The 19,532-nt window shown below is 45.9% G+C and overlaps 1 protein-coding gene across 4 annotated transcripts in view; it reads right to left on the bottom strand.

The window, feature by feature from the left end:
* Positions 1–943: 943 nt before the first annotated feature.
* RCOR2 (REST corepressor 2) overlaps positions 944–19,532 on the bottom strand; it is a 112,732-nt gene continuing 94,143 nt past the window's right edge. For all 4 annotated transcript variants that reach the window (XM_063944919.1, XM_063944920.1, XM_063944921.1 and 1 more), the window contains exons 10-13: positions 8,279–8,356; positions 7,982–8,039; positions 7,589–7,815; positions 944–1,891 (exon numbers count right to left, since the gene is read on the bottom strand). In XM_063944919.1, the coding sequence (XP_063800989.1) occupies positions 1,622–1,891; positions 7,589–7,815; positions 7,982–8,039; positions 8,279–8,356 (633 nt within the window). In that variant the 3' untranslated portion in view covers positions 944–1,621. The remainder of the gene's footprint in view (positions 1,892–7,588; positions 7,816–7,981; positions 8,040–8,278; positions 8,357–19,532) is intronic.

Consider the following 19,532-nt stretch of genomic DNA (forward strand, 5'->3'; position numbering starts at 1 on the left):
GCTCACTAAACAGCACCCAGCTCGTCCGGGCACAGATTCAAACTGAGGTCTGGAGGAGGGACATAGAGGGAGGAGCCAGAGCATACCAGAATCTAAATTCTTTCTTAAAGTGCCCATGTCTCCTGTGGAGCCCGTCTATTCCCCATGGTCCTTACGGAGTCCCCAACATCCACTAGGACGTTAGAGAAAACTATTTTAATATCATTTTTAAGGCTTCACCATTACCTGAAGCATTATAGCACTTCCACTATCTCAGAGCCCTGGGGGGGCTGCTGCACGCAGAGGTTTGAAAGCAGAGTCTGTGACCTGCTTTGAAGGGGGTGTGAGCAGCAGTGACCAACCACAACCACACGCACTGTACCTGCAAGTAACTACACCCAGTGTATTTTTGCTATAACTTTGTAGATACTACTCTGCCAAACAGGATGTAGTCATTAGGTCAACGTTAACAATCGACATTCATAATGTCAACACCACAATGTTGACATTGATAAAATTATGACAGGCAACATGTCAACATTCTCATAATGTCAACATGTGGAATGCTGACATTGAAAATGTCAACATTAGGCTGTGGGATGGGAGGGTTAGGATTAGGCACTAGAGGGAGGGTTAGGGGGAGAATACTCACTGGAACGGTCACTCCATCAGATAGCTGCATTGGCAGTCACACTCACATGACCGCTGGGACCTGGAAAATGCCATCAGAGCCGCTGGAAGCAGGTAAGTCACCGCTGGCCCACCAGGGACAATATATCAACATTCTAATATATCACCATTTTATCAGTGTCTACATGATGACTGTGGACATGGTAAACGTCAACGTTATGATAACGTCGCTATATCATATCACGCCCTTGCCTAACAGCAGTATAGGAGAAGGAAAGCATCATTCATTGCAGACTTTTAGAACTGGCTACATCCTCACTTTCACAGACAGAGCTTAAATCACTAGGGAAAAATTTATTATTAATGAACTATTCACAAAGTTAAAAGTCACTACTACATACCCAAAAACGTTATCCTAGTGTGGCCGATCTACACGGTCACACCAACAGTCTAATGACAACAACCTGAAAATGATGTTTATCACATACACTTGCATAAGTGCAAGTTGGAATAAAGCTATCTTGAAGATACATGCCAAGACACATTTTGACACAGATGTACTGTATAGGTTTCACAAAGTCCATTGACCCCGCAGGGGCACCTCATACCAATAGCTAAGCTGTGAAGCTGGAAGATTTAAGTCATTCTTGTGAGAGCCAGGTAGATGGAAACATTCAACCACTCACTGATCTAATAATAATAATAATAATAATAATAATAATAATGATAATAAAGAAACTGGCACATTCCCTTCTGTTCTATGCATATCACAGGTCACTACATCAAATGACTGCAAACACAATGCCAATCTGCAGCTCAAACGTATTGTTTGGTCTTGCGTGCTCTAATCCGCAATTGCAGTCATGTCACTTATTCTTCCGTATTGTTCTGTTGAGGTAAAATGAGTTAATCCACAGGTTAGATGTTGTAATCTTACAAATTCAGTGCCACCGTGCCATAAATAAACCCACCCCATTCCCAAAATGCAACAAGGGATCTATAAAACAAGTTCTCAGGAGAAGGCTGGCTCTGCATGGTTTCCCAATAAGGCAGGTGGTGCACGAGGGCTCTGCCGGGGGGCAGGGCGGACAAGAGGTGGAGGACGAGGTTGGAGGAGACGTCCTGGCTGGAGTGGAGGGGGTTGGCGATGCAGCGTAGGGGCTGAAGGAAGAGACGGGCGCAGTAGTGGAGGAGGAAGAGATAAGGTAGAAGCTGTAACTGCTGGTGCTGTTGTAGTGGATGATATGGTCTGCGATGACGAGGAGATGGATGTGATCTGTACCTGGGGAAACAAGTTGAAATTCAGAGTACTGACATTTTCATGACGTGTGCATACCAAATCAGTGCAAATGATACCTACGCATCTGTATACAATCAGTATTGGTATTGTTGTCAGCTCACATGCTCAAACAGAACATCTTAAATATTAAATTAGTCATTTGTCAGCAGCAGGGTTCTTTAAAGTAAAAAAACTTGAAATATGTAATTTGCATAAGTATTCACAACATCGCCGCCCCTCGCAGCGATGTTGATCGCATATGTACTAACATATGCGATCAACATAGCAATGCGGTGACAGAGGCCACCCGCGATACCTGTAAGGTGTCTCTGTCACCTCCGTGGGCTCTCCCTCTCCACAGCTGCTGGGAACAAGGCAGCAGGCTGTCCCCAGCGCCTCCTCCTCCCCCCTGCACCCGGAAGGACCTCCGGCTGCGTTGCTAGGGGGAGGAGGAGATTACCTTCCAGGACCAGGGCTGCCTGGAGGAAGGTATGCCGGAGGGGAGGGGGGTTGGCGTCTGCGGCGGCCGGCGATAAGAAGCCCATAGGCTTCTATAGGGTATCACCATCCAGAGATGGCGATACCCTGGGCGGCGAAAAACTGGCGGTGGTGTCTTAGTACATTTGAAAATGTGGTAAAACCCCTTAAAAAAAAGGGGGTTTTACCACATTTTTCCCTTAGTACGTCCCTTAGACGCTTCTTGCCACCTTAAACCACAAGATCCAAAACACGCAGATGTTCAAGACCCATCTCTTATGGCTGAGAGATGACCAATGGGTGGCTAATTTAGCCAAAGATAAAAAGCTAGACTATACTCCCTGGTCCTAAAGGACAAAACAAATCCTTGTGAGTGCAGAGGGCAGTTCTTCTCAGAGCTTTATTTTTATCTTCTTTATCTCTGCTGGTAACAGCTATAGGCTGAATCCACATGTTACACTGTCAGGAAGGGCTGCTAGAGAAATCCAAGACTTACTTGTTGTAGTCTACCAGCTTTCCTCATAGTTGGGAGTGGTGCTCATTCCTCTTGGCATATTTTCTCCAGCCCATTCATGCCCCAGATGAGGGCAGAATTCTGACAGGGCCACTCAACGCCACTCACCTTGAGGTACCTCAAAGCTAAAATGCTTAAGTTAGGGGGGAAAAAACTAAATTACTGTAGTGTTTCCTTTTCTCTACCCATATTCCTTAATTCTGACAAAATTCACAGTTCAGAAAACTCATCTTGTCCTGCCTGATCAGTAAATGTAGCGGAAATCCTCATGTGCTGACTGGCAAACCACAGACAGGCTTTAGATGTTTTAATTTAACGCTCTACTGCGTCTCTTTTTGCCACCCTCCAGATGTGGATCTTGCCCTAAACTCAGCAGCTCTATCTCCTACCCCAGCAGCTCTTTCAGAAAGATGGCTGACCTGTAAGTGGTGCCTCTCATAAGGCTTCAAGTACCGAGTGCCTGGATGGTGTACAGCTGCTACCAGATCAGAAGCTCACTGGAGTTCATATTGCTATTTTTCCTTCAGTTCTTTGCCTAGGCAATGCTCACTAAATAGTAAACTGTAGCAGACGATATTAGCCACACTGCACTCAGGGTGAAACATGATACAAGTAAACCACACTGAAATTACTGAGAACACTGGTATCAATAATGCCAGCACCTGATGCTCTGTACACTGGGAGCTGAAACAGCCACAGCCAAATGCTGGAATATCCTGAACAGCACAATGAAGTCGCTTCTCATTGCTGGAGCACTATCTGTATCCTCTATAAACAGAGCTAAAGGATCACAAATGCCCGAATACTTATGCAAGCAGCATATTTTTCTTTTTCATTTATTTGTTAAACTATAAATCAAGACAGTCATTTGTAGGAGGAGCCTGTGTGTTTGCGATAAAAGAAAAATATGTATGTCCGCCATCTCTGGCACAATTTAATTTACAAAAAGTCAAGTAAGTTTGGCACCATATGTACTGCTATAGATAGCTACATGCGACAAACCAGTTTCTGCAACTATAGAGGTGTTTAATAGTACCTGGCTGGAAGAATTTACATTTGCAAGGTTCAAATGGGGATGGTACTTGTAAAGGCAGAGTGATAGTTGTAGGCTTGGTAGTGCTAGTGAGCCCAACCCCCCCCCCCCCCCCCCCACACACAGATTGACCATGTGCAGCTCAATGAGGAGACCACTCAATGGAGGAGCTCGGTGTGCTGTGCAAGGGACCGGAAAGCCAGGACAGAGAACCAAGGGGAGATTGACAGGTTTGTCCTAAGAAAATTGGAATCTGCCAGGCATGTTTTGTTCTACATAGACAAAGCAGGAGCTCAGGAGAATCCAGTGTTAGAGAAAGCACACAACCAAATTGGACACTGGAGAAAGTTCTGTTCCTGAGGAGCTGAGACCACGCAAAGTGGCTGTCGAAACAGGAAGCATCAGCAGTACAAGAGCTACAGTATGTATTATTTTGTGCCAGGACACTAAAGAGAAAGTAGTATGGGATGGGGAGAAAGTGAGGTACTGTAGCACTCCAAATGGGCCAAGGTTTGTTATTTCTGAAAGAAAATGTTGGATTTGGCAAGGAGATGTAGGAGATGCTAAATTACTCATTAATCACCATAGTGAAAATCTCAGAAAAGTGTGGTGACTCAATGAGCAAGCAAAGGGCTTCCCGACACCATCAAAGCTTAAAGGAGCACCAAATCAGGAGACATTTCAGCTATATTCAGGAAGGTAAGACCTACTGTACAGTGTTCCCGAGTTTCCACTGCAGTCAGTCCAGTGTTCGTGACAGATAAAGCTCATACGGGTTATAAAAGCAAAGCTGAGAATGCACCCGCTGAGCTACTGTGGCGTCACTGGCCCTTTTCCTGTGTATAAAACACTTTAGAAAATACTTAAACTAAAGCTGAATGTGTTAAGTAAGTGAGACATAGGGGTATATGCAATTGCCGGCGAATCGCGGCAATTTTTCGCCCGTTTTTTAATTCGACACAATTCGACCGTCGAATTCCGGCAGGTGGGTGCCGGAATTCAACATATTCAATAAAAAACGGATTCGACAGTTCCGCTGTCGAAAAACGGCCGATTTGACGGATTTTGATTAGATTTTTAAAAATGTAAAAAAAACGGGGGAAACCGGTAAAAAACCCGAAAAAAAATTGCGTGGGGTCCCCCCTCCTAAGCATAACCAGCCTCGGCCTCTTCGAGCCGGTCCTGGTTCTAAAAATCCGGGGAAAAAACTGACAGGGGATCCCCCGTATTTTTAAAACCAGCACCGGGCTCTGTGCCTGGTGCTGGTGCAAAAAATACATGGGACAAAAAGAGTAGGGGTCCCCCGTATTTTTTACACCAGCATCGGGCTCCACTAGCTGGGTAGATAATGCCACAGCCGGGGGTCACTTTTATACAGCGCCCTGCGGCCGTGGCATTAAATACGCAACTAGTCACCCCTGGCCATGGTACCCTGGAGGAGTTTATTATAATCCACGTACTTGGCAAAAAAAAAAAAAAACGAACACCCGGACCACACGGACTGAAAGGGGTCCCATGTTTACACATGGGACCCCTTTCCCCGAATGCAGAGACCCCCCGTGACTCCTGTCACAGAAAGGTCCCTTCAGCCAATCAGGAAGCACCACTTCGTGGCACTCACCTGATTGGCTCTGCGCGTCTGAGCTCAGACGCGCATTGCACAGCCCCCTCCATTACTTTCAATGGTGGGAACTTTGCGGTCAGCGGTGAGTTCACCCGCCCCACCGCTGACAGCAAAGTTCCCACCATTGAAACTAATGGAGGGAGCTGTGCGATGCGCTGTCTGCCAGCTCAGACGCGCATACAGCCAATCAGGAGAGTGCCACGAAGTGGCGCTTCCTGATTGGCTGAAGGGACCTTTCTGTGACAGGAGTCACGGGGGGTCTCTGCATTCGGGGAAAGGGGTCCCATGTGTAAACATGGGACCCCTTTCAGTCCGTGTGGTCCGGGTGTTCGTTTTTTTTTTTTTGCCAAGTACGTGGATTATAATAAAAGACCAGGACACTGGATCAGGAGAGTATAATTTTATTCACAGGTACACCGTGGATTCTACTTGGACAAGTGGACAGAGGTCGGCATGTGAACATAGGTAAGTATGTGTGTGTCGACATGTGTGAAATAAAGTTTTACTCTCACGGTGTGCGTGTCCTGTTTTTATTTGGGTATTTTTTTTCCAGTAGAACTACAGGTACCAGCGGGCCCGTTTTTCTCCTGCATGCTGGTACTTGTGGTTCTCCAAGTACCAGCTTGCGGGGAGGCTTGCTGGGACTTGTAGTACTACTGGAAAAAACAATATTCTTTCATTTTTCAAAAGGCTATCAGCCCCCCATCCGCAGCCCTTGGATGGGGGGGGGACAGCCTCGGGCTTTACCCCTGGCCCTTGGGTGGCTGGGGGGACCCCTTGATTGAAGGGGTCCCCACTCCTCCAGGGTACCCCGACCAGGGGTGACTAGTTGGGTATTTAATGCCACGGCCGCAGGGCGCTGTATAAAAGTGACCCCCGGCTGTAGCATTATCTGTCCAGCTAGTGGAGCCCGGTGCTGGTGTAAAAAATATGGGGGACCCCTACGCTTTTTGTCCCCCGTATTTTTTGCATCAGCACCAGGCGCAGAGCCCGGTGCTGGTTTTAAAAATACGGGGGATCCCCTGTCAGTTTTCCCCCCGGATTTTTAAAACCAGGACCGGCTCGAAGAGCCCGAGGCTAGTTATGCTTAGGAGGGGGGACCCCACGCATTTCTTTTTCTGATTTTTACCATTCCATTAAAAAAAAAAAAAAAATAGTAATAATAATAATATTTTTAAAAATATATAAATAATACTTGTGCCTCCAAAATAGACAAACCAAGTACCTAATCCCTTCTAATATAAATAGATATGCTATTACCAATAAAAAAAAACACCAAAAAAAAACATGTTTTTAAATTTTTTTATTAGATTCCGCCAGCAAAGTGTGGCGGATTGAAAATGACGAATTTACTGTCTAAAAGCACTGTTGTCGAATTTACAAATCTTCAATTGAATATACTTTTGTCGAATTGCCGCATTTGTACCATTGCAGAAATGTCGAATTTGACTAATGTCAAATTTCAAAAAGTCGAATTTGGAAAGTCCGTTTTTTTGACGAAAAGGACTGAATTGCATTGTCGAATTATTTTTTTGGGCGAAAATGTCCCGTTTTTCTACATTTTCGGGAATTCGACCGCAATAGCATATACCCCATAATGAGCCAGTTGGTTTCCATCTGTCATAAAGTTTTTGGTACCTGCTATTTCAGTAGGAAAAACGATATTGCGTAAAATATGTTCTCAGAAACGTTTAATATGTTTAGCTATGGTGTATTCTGGTGTATCCCATTTTGCATTTACAATTCATGTAGAATGGTTTTGCTGTATGTAGGGATAAAGAAACTCAAAAGGAAAATATAACAAATTCTATAGATAAAGAAGCCTTGGTTCTAAGCATGTAATGTTACCTCAAGTCTAAAACTGTCGCCATCTGCTTTACATGATTAGTGTGTATTGCCAACAATGCTAGGATATTAAGTAGTTAGATATTACATAATGCTGCAATAAAAGGCAACAGTGAAAGATGTGGAAGGAGAGATGAATAAGAATAGAGAAAGTAGATTTGGAAGAAAAAGCTGCTTGGTACAATAGTTAATAATCACATCTCTCACCTCATCATCATCTTCACTTGTATTCTGGGAAGAACCAGAGTTCTTACTGGAGGAGTCGGGGGATACAGTGGGTGGAGGAACGTCCTGTTCTGCCTCCCACTCCTGAAGCACTTCCTCCAAGTTGAAACGTCTACGATAACTAATGAAAAAAGTCTTCACCTGGGATGGGGTCTTATTACCCAGGACCTCTGAGATGGCCTGAAAATCCTTTCCATATCGCCTGACAGCTGGAACACACAGGAAACTTTTCTCTCCTTGTACAGTACAGGATATCACCCATCCCGCCCTGGCATCATCATCTTCACTACATCCTCTGCCCCAAAAAACACAGCTGCAATCGTTCTTCTTGTACACTGGTAGCACTACGAGTCCTGGCACCAAATATCAACTCACCTTGTACAGCCAGCAGCTGTTCCTCTGTGGTCCAGCGGGAATTCAGCTTGATGTTTAACTAAAGAGAAGCAATGCAAAAAGAGAGAGAGAGAGAGAGAGAGAGAGAGAGAGAGAGAGAGAGAGAGAGAGAGAGAGAGAGAGAGAGAGAGAGAGAGAGAGAGAGAGAGAGAGAGAGAGAGAGAGAGAGAGAGAGAGAGAGAGAGAGAGAGAGAGGAATGTTAGTAGCTTGCAGGCAGAGTAGCATGTGGAAAGGCTGGAGCACAATATGGAGAATGCGTAAAGGTAGAGGAATCTCACCTCTGGTGGTCTCATCTCATCTATTCCGCCGTTAAGTGTTTCTTTAAAGCTGCTGTTCATCTGTTTAACATTTTGTACCTGAAAAGTGAATTAGATACAATAAATATTTTATCCTTTTGAAAACCGTTTTCTTGGGAACAGCAACGGTCTCTTGGCTGCAGTGTTTGTTTTACACACATTATGCAGCAATGGTCCTCAATGGTCCCGTTTACCCCTTTCCTATTTGCTCTGAAAGGAAGGCAATTCTGCCTGCAGTTGGCAAGGGGGTTGGAACAAATGCAGATGGAAAATGTAAGCACCCATACACTGGAGGAGACCTGATGTGCAGGGGCATTTTAACGGAGGAAGAGGCCCGTGTTCAGCCTCCTCAGTCCGGGCCCACTCCTCTCTAGCAGACGGGCAGCACAGACTATATTGCACAAGCGCAGATCTCTGGGGAAATGGTGCACCGGCCATTCTCCCTGGAGATTTCCTTACTGCGCGTGCTCAAAATGCAGGTAAAATGACTGCTGCACAATTTTCAAGGTCATTTGTAGAGAGGTGCTACCGCAGCCGGGGGACTCTGGAGAGGTGAATATTGAGAAATATGTGTGTATGGTGTGCAGTGTGGGCCCCTCTGGTCTCTGGGGCCCCCTGCACCCATTATAGCTATGCCACTGCTTATCTGGAAAGACCACAAGAACATATGTGGTGCTTCAAACTTGATGTGTAACTGTAGAAGGACCAGATACCTTTTATGTACAATTATTAATATTTAGAACTATACAGACTATACAGAGTCCCCCATATCCAAAAATCTGATAGACGAAAATTTTAGAGTGTGGCACAAACATATTCAAAATATTGTATAAAATGACCATCAGGCTGTGTGTAGAAGGTGTATATGAAACAAATGCATTCTGTGCTTAGACTTGGGTGCAATCCCCAGGATATCTCATTATGGTATGCAATTATTCCAAAATACAGAAAAATCCAATATCCAAAACCATTCTGGTCCCAAGCATTTCTGATATGGGAGACTCAGCATGTAGGACTATATTTAATCATACCTGAAGATCAGTGTATAGCAGTGGCTACCAAACTCTTTTGAATCAGGGCGCACTAGAGTAACAATTTTTTTCACGGCAAACCCTAGGCCAAAAACTTCTTATTGAGAAATTAAAAAGTATTAAATTTAGCAAATTGTGTTATATGTCAGCCATAGGTTCATTTATGTGGTGAGGTACAGGATTTGCTTGTTTAGCCAAATAGTTTGAGTTGAAGCCATAAGCACTGGTTTTGCCTAGTACATTGACCACAAATAATTGAAATTGGTCCCAAACCACCATCCCAGGGTACCTCTGCTAGTGCCCCAAGGCACCCAGTTTGGGAACCACTGGTGTATAGTTTTGCCTGTATGGACATTAAAACTCTCTTTAACCAGCAGACTGAGCTGCAAAGAAAGAATTCTTACAAGTGTGTTGAATAATTTGAAAATGTAATGTTGTGGCCAGTGCATTACCCTTTTCATCACTAGCCTTCAATCATTTTCAGAAGCATTAAAGCACCTTATTTTTTCGTGTTACACCCCTTTCCCATCCCCAATTTCTGTTTTTTTCTCAACTGAAATGTAAACTGCACACAAAGTGTGATTTTGGTTAGTCAAACCACCATGGACATGTGTGGACTGATATGAATCAGGATAGTGGAAATGGGGTTAAACAATGAAAACATGGCTCGATGTCGCCTTTTCTTATCCGATACATATCTGTGCAATAGAGACAGATCACGGTACGTACAGGTCGTTCTAGGGTAGGGGCTAAATGATTTTCCTGCAGTGAAGTCGCTAACACTCTCAGCGGTGCACCCAACTAATATTAATATATCTATATCTATATATATATATATATATATATATATATATATATATATATATATATCTATCTCGGTGTAGATATGCGGACATCTGGAATGACCATTTGCTCAGTCCAAGTTATCTGCAGTGCCTGTGTTCTGTCCCTTGGCAGGGGGTGTTATGTTCAAGGGATGTGGGGATTCTAGCCTCTGTGGCAGCTCTCTGGTAGACAACATCTGATTGGTTGCTATGGCTAGAAGCTTTAGTAAAAATACTCCTAAGATAAGTGTTTATTGACCTGTCTTCTGAGCACATGCCAGAGTTTTGTAATATTTAATGTAAAGAGATGACTAAATTAATTTATTTTATCGATTTGAAAGTCATCGTACAAATGTTTGCTTAGTGCACAACAAACATCTACTATGCGAAACACAAAAACTGGGTTCCAAGGTAAACATAGTAACCTAATATATCCCTGATAAATGTATATTTTATAGTGATTAATACTTAATTAAGGATTAACTTAGGTGTCTAGGATGCTTAGCAGAAAAATAGGATTTTGGTACTTACCAGGTAAATCCTTTTCTTTGAATCCATAGGGGGCACTGGAGTACTCTTGGGATATGGACGGCTTTAGCAGAACAGGGCACTGAATATTTAAATTTAGTAACTCTCCTCCCCTCCATATTCCCAGAGTACCTCAGTGTTTTTTACGGAGCCGAACAGGAACGATAGAGAGGTTTACAATGGAGAATTACATATAACATAACGGACAACAATAAAGTTGACACATAACGTTACTGACAACTAAACAGTTGACACCATAACCGATAGAACTTGAAAATTTGAACCAGTCGGTGAGAATGTGTTACCATAAGATCCCCTGAACTTACCACAAACCAGGTAAAACTGCTCTGGGTGGGCGTCCAGTGCCCCCTATGGATTCAAAGAAAAGGATTTACCTGGTAAGTACCAAAATCCTATTTTGTTTTTAATCCACTAGGGGTCACTGGAGTACTCTTGGGACGTACCAAAGCTTCCCCCGTGGGCGGGAGAGCTGTTTGGCACCTGTAACACTAGGCGGCCAAAGCTAGATGCTGATGCCGCAAACATATCAAACTTGTAAAAGCGCACAAACGTGTGCACTGATGACCATGTAGCCGCACGGCAAAGCTGCGTCGTAGAAGCCCCACGACCAGCTGCCCATGAAGTTCCCATAGAACGTGTGGAATGAACTGTTACTGACGTAGGCGGCTGTAACCTAGCATGAAGGTAAGCTTGACGTATAGTCAGTTTAATCCATCTGGATAAGGTCTGCTTAGAAGCTGGACAACCCATTTTGGCAGTATCATAAAGAACAAACAAGGTATCCGTCTTACGAACTGTAGACGTTTGGGATACATAAACGCGTAGTGCTCGTACCACCTCCAAAGTTCCAGAATCTTCTGTTAACACAGGAACTACTATTGGTTGATTGATGTGAAAAGATGACACTACCTTTGGCAAGAAAGCAGGATTCGTCCGAAGTTCCGCTCTGTCATCATGAAACACCAAATACGGTGGCTTGCATGACAAGGCACCCAAATCTGAAACACGCCTTGCCGAAGCTAAGGCTAGTAGAAAAATTGTTTTCCAAGTGAGAAACTTAATATCCACTTGTTGTAAGGGTTCAAAATATGAAGACTGTAAGAAATCTAAAACCAGATTCAAGTCCCATGGCGCTGTAGGTGGAATGAATGGAGGCTGTACTCTGAGGACACCTTGCAGAAAGGTGTGTACAGACGGCAATAGAGCCAATCGTCTTTGAAAGTAAATTGACAAAGCAGATACCTGCACCTTTAGTGTAGATAAACGCAGTCCTCCATCTAACCCCGTCTGTAGAAATAACAAAAGACGGGATAACTTGAAAGATGATGTCGGAAACTTCCGAGCTTCACACCAACCTATATAGGCACGCCAAATTCTGTAATAATGAGCTGCTGTAACTGGCTTCCTAGCTCGTAACATGGTTGGTATAACCGAATCTGGAATGCCCTCTTTTCTTAAGAGGGCGGTCTCAACAGCCACCCCGTCAAACGCAGCCGCGCTAAATCGGGGTAAAGGAACGGACCCTGTTGTAACAGGTCCGGATGTAGCGGGAGCGGCCAAGGATCGTCTGCGAGTAGTCCGAGGAGATCCGAGAACCAAGCTCTCCGAGGCCAATGAGGCGCCACTAGTATGACTGTGGCGGACTCTCTTTTGATCCGTTTTAGCAACAGAGGGAGCAGTGGAAACGGTGGAAGCAGATACACGAGGCTGTACGGCCACACGATTGTGAGAGCATCCACCGCCACTGCCTTTGGATCTCGCGTTCTGGACACATACTGGGGCGTTTGGTGATTGTGGCGCAATGCCATCAGATCCACTTGTGGGTTACCCCACCTCTGGACCAACATGTGAAACACTTCTGGATATAAGGCCCATTCTCCTGGATGAAAATCCCGGCGGCTGAGATAATCTGCCTCCCAGTTGTCCACTCCCGGAATGAACACTGCCGACAATATCACTTGGTGATGCTCGGCCCAACTGAGGATTCGAGCTACTTCCCGCATGGCCATGCGGCTTCTCGTTCCTCCTTGTTTGTTGATGTACACGACCGCCGTCGTGTTGTCTGACTGCACCTGGACAGTCTGAGACCGAAGCATGTGCACTGCTTGTAGTAGCGCATTGTAAATAGCCCGGAGTTCCAGGACATTTATAGACAGCAATCTTTCGTGATCTGCCCAGAGACCCTGGAGCTGACAATTTTGAACTACAGCTCCCCAACCTCTGAGACTCGGGTCCGTCGTTAGAATTATCCAATTCCCGGCGCCGAACCGTTTCCCTGCGGTTAGATTGTGTACTTTGAGCCACCAGAGTAGAGATACTCTGGCCCGTGGCGACAACCTCACCCTTTGGTGAATCTGCAGATGCGAGCCCGACCACTGTGCGAGCACATCCAGTTGAAAAGGACCTGAGCGAAATCTTCCGAACTGAAGCGCTTCGAAAACCGCCACAAATGTACAGAGAATGTGCGTGGCTTGAGCACTAATTGTACCAGATGACGAATAATCTGTACTTTCTGTTCTGGTAGGTAAATTCTTTGATCTACCGTATCGAGAATTATACCTAGGAATTGAAGTCGTTGAGACAGATTTCTTGAAGTTGACAATCCAACCGTGCTGAACTAGTACACTGTACGTTAGCAACGCATATTGGAGGAGCATCTGTTGAGACGGTACTTTGATGAGCAGATTGTCCAAGTACGGAACTATTATCACTCCCATGGATCTGAGATGAGCTATCATCACAGAAATCACTTTGGTGAATACCCGATGCGCTGACGAGAGGCCAAACGGTAGATCCTGAAACTGGTAATGGTTCTGCCGTAACGCAAACCGCAAGAACCTCTGATGAGGTAGCCAAATCGGAATGTGTAAGTAGACATCCTTGAGATCCAGCGCAATCATGAATTCCTGTGGCTGTAAACCTGCAATTACTGACCGCAGAGATTCCATCTTGAATCTGTAGTAAGTGACTTACTGATTGAGGCCCTTCAAGTTCAATATTGGCCTGACCGAGCCATCCGTTCTGACCTTGTTGGTGTACAGGGACCGGAATCAAAACTGCTGAATCCAGCAGAGACTGAATGGCAATTTGCAGAACCGCCCTCCTGTCGTCCGACACAGGCAGTCCTGTCTTGAAAAACCGCAGTGGCAGGAGACAGTTGAACTCTATCTTGTACTAAATTGCGGATCCACCCATCTGTGGATGTCTGGAACCACGCCAAATGGAACGTCTGAAGGCGTGCCCCCACAACTGGAGATCCGAGATGGGCTGGGAGCCAGTCATGCCACTGGCTTGTCGGTGACCTTAGCGTCCTGACGACTGGTGTTGGTTTGTTGAAAACCACGTCCTCGACCTCGTCTACCAGGCGTGGCCGTTCCTCTACCAGGGCCTCGAAAGGGCTGAGGTCTAAAGGATTTGAACGCCGGGCCAGAGTATTTTCGTCTAGGTACCGTTGGAGGCAATGGTAGGAAAACAAAACTTCCCTCCCGTGGCCTCGGAAATCCATTTGTCCAATTCAGGACCAAACAACTTCCTGCCACCGTAAGGTAACGCCTCTATACCTCTTTTGACCTCTGCCTCCGCTTGCCAAGGACGCAGCCAGAGTGCTCGTCGTGCCGTAACTAGCGACGATGAAAGGCGAGAACTGAGCTGACAGACGTCAGTAGAAGCTGTGCATAGATAATCAGCAGCTTCACAAATTTGATCAGCGAGAAGTATAAGGTGATCGTTATGTAGACCAGACTTGAGTTCTGTTATCCATACCATTAGCGCCTTAGTTACGCAAATGCCAACCAACCCAGGTCTAAGCAACACTCCTGCTGCTACATACATGGACTTTAGCATAGCTTCTATTTTACGTAAGTGTTGACACAGATGAATCCACCATTGGCGGATTCTCCCATGTAGATGTCACAGACTCTGGAAACGGGTAACTAGACTTAAATCGGCAAGGTATAGAAAACCGTTTATCCGGATTCTTCCGTGTTTCTACTAACATCTTATTAAGAGATTTGGAAACAGGAAAACACATTGGAGATCAGTGTCGTTTAGTAAATACGACTTCATCATTTGTCAGAAGCTCCTCAGTCTCTGTAAACTTCAGAGACTGACGCACTGCCCTGATGAGATTATCAATGCCTGGGCTGTCAAAATCTTCACTATCTGACTGCTGATCTAATTCGCCCTCCTCACCCTCCTCTTGCGCAGTGAGGTCTGGCATAGAATCGTCAGACTGCAACATAGCAGAAACTGGTAAATCATAAGACAAATTAAAATTTATCCCTTCTACCCAAAGTGGACTTGGACCTTTGGCAAGGCTGAGACCCCTCCAGTAGTTCTGGCGGTCTCACCCGAGACTCAGATCTTGCCGCTTCCTGCTCGTGTCGAGCGGCGCCCAATTCTGATTGCAACCCAGCAATTACATTTGCTAACATAGACCATGGAGGGTCCGGGGATGAAACCGGCTTTGAAACCGGAGCGGAAAATGTATTTGTAGCTGAATTCACAAAACATACTGTACATGTGGTAGCATCCGGTAACACACTGTTACAGACATTACAGTGAAACTGCTTTTTAGTTTTTTTCTGGTGCCTTACTCATTATGCAGACAGACAATACAATATACAAAGACAGACACTTGCACGACTCAGTAAAATTGTTACTAAGGTGTGTGTAATATATATATGGCCGAAGTGCAGTGCACGTGGCCAGTACTATATGAAATCTGATCCAAAAGTCCCACTAACACCCCTGCGCCATCTGGTGGAGTAGAGATGTAGGACAGGAACGTTCTGGAATCATAGGAAGACACAGGAAGCATGGTTAAAATGGCCCCCATGCCATGCTTACAGTTATAATCACAGTGCAGGTTATAACACATGACTTTATAACTTGTACCTGACTCTGCCTTTAATATAGGCTTAACAGCCTATTAATATAACCCATGCAGCATATGTAATATTGCAGCCTGCCATGCAGCCTATGCTTTTCCCCCTTGCAGCAGCGCTGCCCGTGAGCAGACTTCTCCCCCCTTCCCCTGTGCTCCGTGTACCGCTGCGTCTCAGCGGGGAGTGGGACCTGAAATCCGGAGTCATTGCAGGGAGGCGGGGAGCGCGCTATGGAGAGCGGCCGTGCTGCGGAAGTCGGGTGTGAACGGGGTGCGGCGGGCCGCAGCGGCGTGTAGCGGCTTTTGTCGGCGCTAGCCGGAGCGGCTGTGCTGCGGCGGTTGAAGCGGCTGGGGCGGGCGCTGAGCCCCGTACAGCGCGGACGGAGCGGCTGGGGCGCGCGGACTGTAATTAGCGGCGGGTGCGGGCGGCGGTGATAAACACGGACCCCACGCAGCGGGGCGGCAGCGTGCGCTGACCGGCCCGTCCCCCCAGCATACCTTGACTCCTGTATTGAGGGCTATGACGGGGCTTCTGTCTGTAAGCTCCGTCCAGCTCTTGCAGGTCAGTGAGTGAGCTGCGTGTGGCTGTGAGGGTGCTCTTTGTGAGGACCGACACGCCATGCGCTGCAGCGGGCACTATCCCGGACCAACGTTTTTTTTATAAACTGGGAAGGATGTGCTGAAGTTGTAAAAAGAAAAAGTAAAAATGAAAAAATAAAATCAAAAAATAAAATATTCAAAGTGTGGGCGCTCCACACAAGCCTTGTTAGTGCTGTGAGCACAGAAAAAACACTGTGGTACTCTGGGAATATGGAGGGGAGGAGAGTTACTAAATTTAAATATTCAGTGCCCTGTTCTGCTAAAGCCGTCCATATCCCAAGAGTACTCCAGTGACCCCTAGTGGATGAAAAAGAAATATATGTCATATGGTATGACGCCTGCACTCCAGGTTGTAAAAACTCCTATAATCCTGGCTGACCACTCATAGACGCCCCTGAAGGCAACATTCGTAAGGTTTTTTGGTTGTTGTTTTTTGGGGGGGAGGGTAATATAGGAGTCTTTAAAAGACCTGGGTACTTAATAAATGGTATTTTTAACTTTTGTTTCCCGGTGCTAGATAGCCACTTATCAAAATATATCTAATACAGTATTCTTTAATTAAGCTGCAAGGTGCCAATTACGCCTGTGTGTGCATAAAAAGCTCCTGTATACACAAGAGCCCTTGAGAAATCTGGGTGGAGTCACATGAAGCCAATATTTGTGATTAATTTTTATTTTTTTAAATATATTTTTATGTGTGTAACACAAAAACAGGAAAGAACGTATCAGGACATAAGTTTTATATATACACACTAAATTTATAAAACAGATTATCTCAATGATAAAAAATAGGATTTTAAATACCTACTGGTAAATCCGTTTCTCGTAATCCATAAGGGATATTGGGGACAGAATTAGTACGATGGGGTATAGACGGGTCCAAAGGAGCCAGTGCACTTTAAATTTCTTCAACTGGGTGTGCTGGCTTCTCCACTCTATGCCCCCTCCTACAGGTCAGTTATAGGTAAAACAGTGCCTGAAGGAGAATGACATGCTTGAGAGAAGGAACATAACAACAATAATGGTGGTGAGAATTATACACCAGCACAACAAAACATAACCAGACCAGCAACGTCTGGCAACAGTAACAGCAACAGCTGAACAGGTAACACCTAACAGAGAACCTGCAGAAAGTAACCGCGCAGAGGCAGGTGCCCAATATCCCTTATAGACTACCAGAAAAGGATTTACCGGTAGGTATTTAAAATCCTATTTTCTCTAGCATCCATAAGGGATATTGGGGACAGAATTAGTATGATGGGGATGTCGCAAAGCTTCCAGAACAGGTGGGAACGTGCAGAGACTGCTGCAGCACCGCTTGCCCAAACTGGGTATCCTCCTTGGACAGGGTATCAAATTTGTAGAATTTCACAAAAGTGTTCTTACCAGACCAGGTAGCAGCTCGGCATAGTTGTAAGGCCCGAAACGCCATGAGCAGCCACCCAGGAGGAGCCAACCAATCTTGTAGAGTGGGACTTCAGCGACTTAGGAACAGGTAAAGCTGCAGACACACAGGCCTTTGGATAGTAAGCCTAATCCAATGAGCAATGGACTGCTTTAAAGCAGGACAACCCTTTTTCTGCGCATCATAAAGCATGAACAAGGAATCAGTCTTCCTGACCGGAGCTGTGCGTTTGAGATAGATCTTCAAAGCGCACACCACATCTAAAGACTCCGGAAGAGCTGAAGTGTCAGAGCAAGATGGAACCACAATATGTTGATTCAGATGGAATGCGGAGACAACCTTCGGCAGGAACTGCTGTCGAGTCCGGAGCTCCGCTCTGTCCTCGTAAAAGACCAGGTAGGGACTTTTACATAAGGCCTCCAATTCTGAAACGCGTCTAGCAGAAGCCAGGGCCAACAACATCACGGTCCTCCACGTGAGGTACTTGTCTTCTACTGTCATCAGAGGTTCAAACCTGGAATACTGTAGAAATTGCAACACTACATCCAAAGCCCAGGGTGCCGTAGGCGGCACAAAGGAAGGTTGTATGTGGAGCACCCCTTGTAAGAAGGTCTGAACTTCCGGCAACATAGCCAATTTCTTCTGAAAGAAAAGTGAAAGAGCTGAAATCTGGACCTTAATGGAACCCAGACGTAAGACTTTATCCACACCAGCCTGCACCACACCAGGAAACGTAGGAAACGTCCCAAGTGAAACTCCGCAGATGGATACGTGCATTCCTCGCACCAAGCGACTTATCTCCTCCAGACATGATGATGTTTTGATGTCACAGGCTTTCTGGCTAGCACCATAGTGGTAATGACCTTTTTCGAAAACCCTTTGAGAGGTAGGATATTCCGCTTCCATGCCGTCAAACGAAGCCGTCGTAAGTCCGGGTAGACGAACGGTCCTTGCTGAAGATCCTTTCTTAGCGGCAGAGGCAAAGGGTCTTCTATGGACATGTCCAGAAGAGTTGCGTACCACGCCATTCGGGGCCAAGATTGCTTGGATTCTGTGATGTCTGATCCACTGGAGCACCCTTGGGATCAACGGTATCGGAGGGAATAGTTAGACCAGCTGGTAAGGCCAAGGTGACGTCAGTGCATCCACTGCACTCGCCTGAGGGTCCCTGGTTCGCGAGCAGTAGCAACAAAGCTTCTTGTTGAGGCGAGACGCCATCATGTCGATCTGCGGGTATACCCATCTGTCGACAATCTGTTAAAACACCTGAGGATGTAATTCCCACTCCGCCGGGTGGAGATCGTGGCGACACAGGAAGTCCGCTTCCCAGTTGTCCACTCCTGGAATGGAATTTGCGGACAGTGCTCTTGCATTTCTTTCCACCCAGAGAAGTATTTTTGACACTTCTCGCATGCAGGCCTTGCTTTTTGTCCCTCCTTGTCGATTGATGTACGCCACTGCCGTGGCGTTGTCCGACTGGACCTGGATCGTCCGATCCCTGAGCAGAGAGGCGGTCTGAAGTAGAGCATTGTATATCGCTCGTAGTTCCAGAATGTTGATCAGGAGTAGGGCCTCTTGGGCAGACCACCTGCCCTGGAACTGCGCCCCCCCAGGGTGACAGCTCCCCATCCTCGTATACTGGCATCCGTCGTGAGGAGGGTCCAATCCTGAATCCCGAAACATCAACCTACCAGCAGGTTGGAAGACTGCAACCACCACATGAGCGAAATCCTGGCCTGGGGTGACAGCTGAATCATTCGGTGCATCTGGAGATGTGAACCGGACCACTTGTTCAGGATGTCCAATTGGAAAGGTCTGGCATGGAACCTGCCGAACTGTATTGCCTCGTATGAGGCCACCATTTTTCACAACAACTCGAACCATCTCTTGAAGTGTTCTCACCTTGTCCTCTGGGAGAAACACTCTTTGAGCTATAGTTTCC

The sequence above is a fragment of the Pseudophryne corroboree genome, chromosome 11, assembly GCF_028390025.1.
Source record: "Pseudophryne corroboree isolate aPseCor3 chromosome 11, aPseCor3.hap2, whole genome shotgun sequence".
Classification (NCBI taxonomy): Eukaryota; Metazoa; Chordata; class Amphibia; order Anura; family Myobatrachidae; genus Pseudophryne; species Pseudophryne corroboree.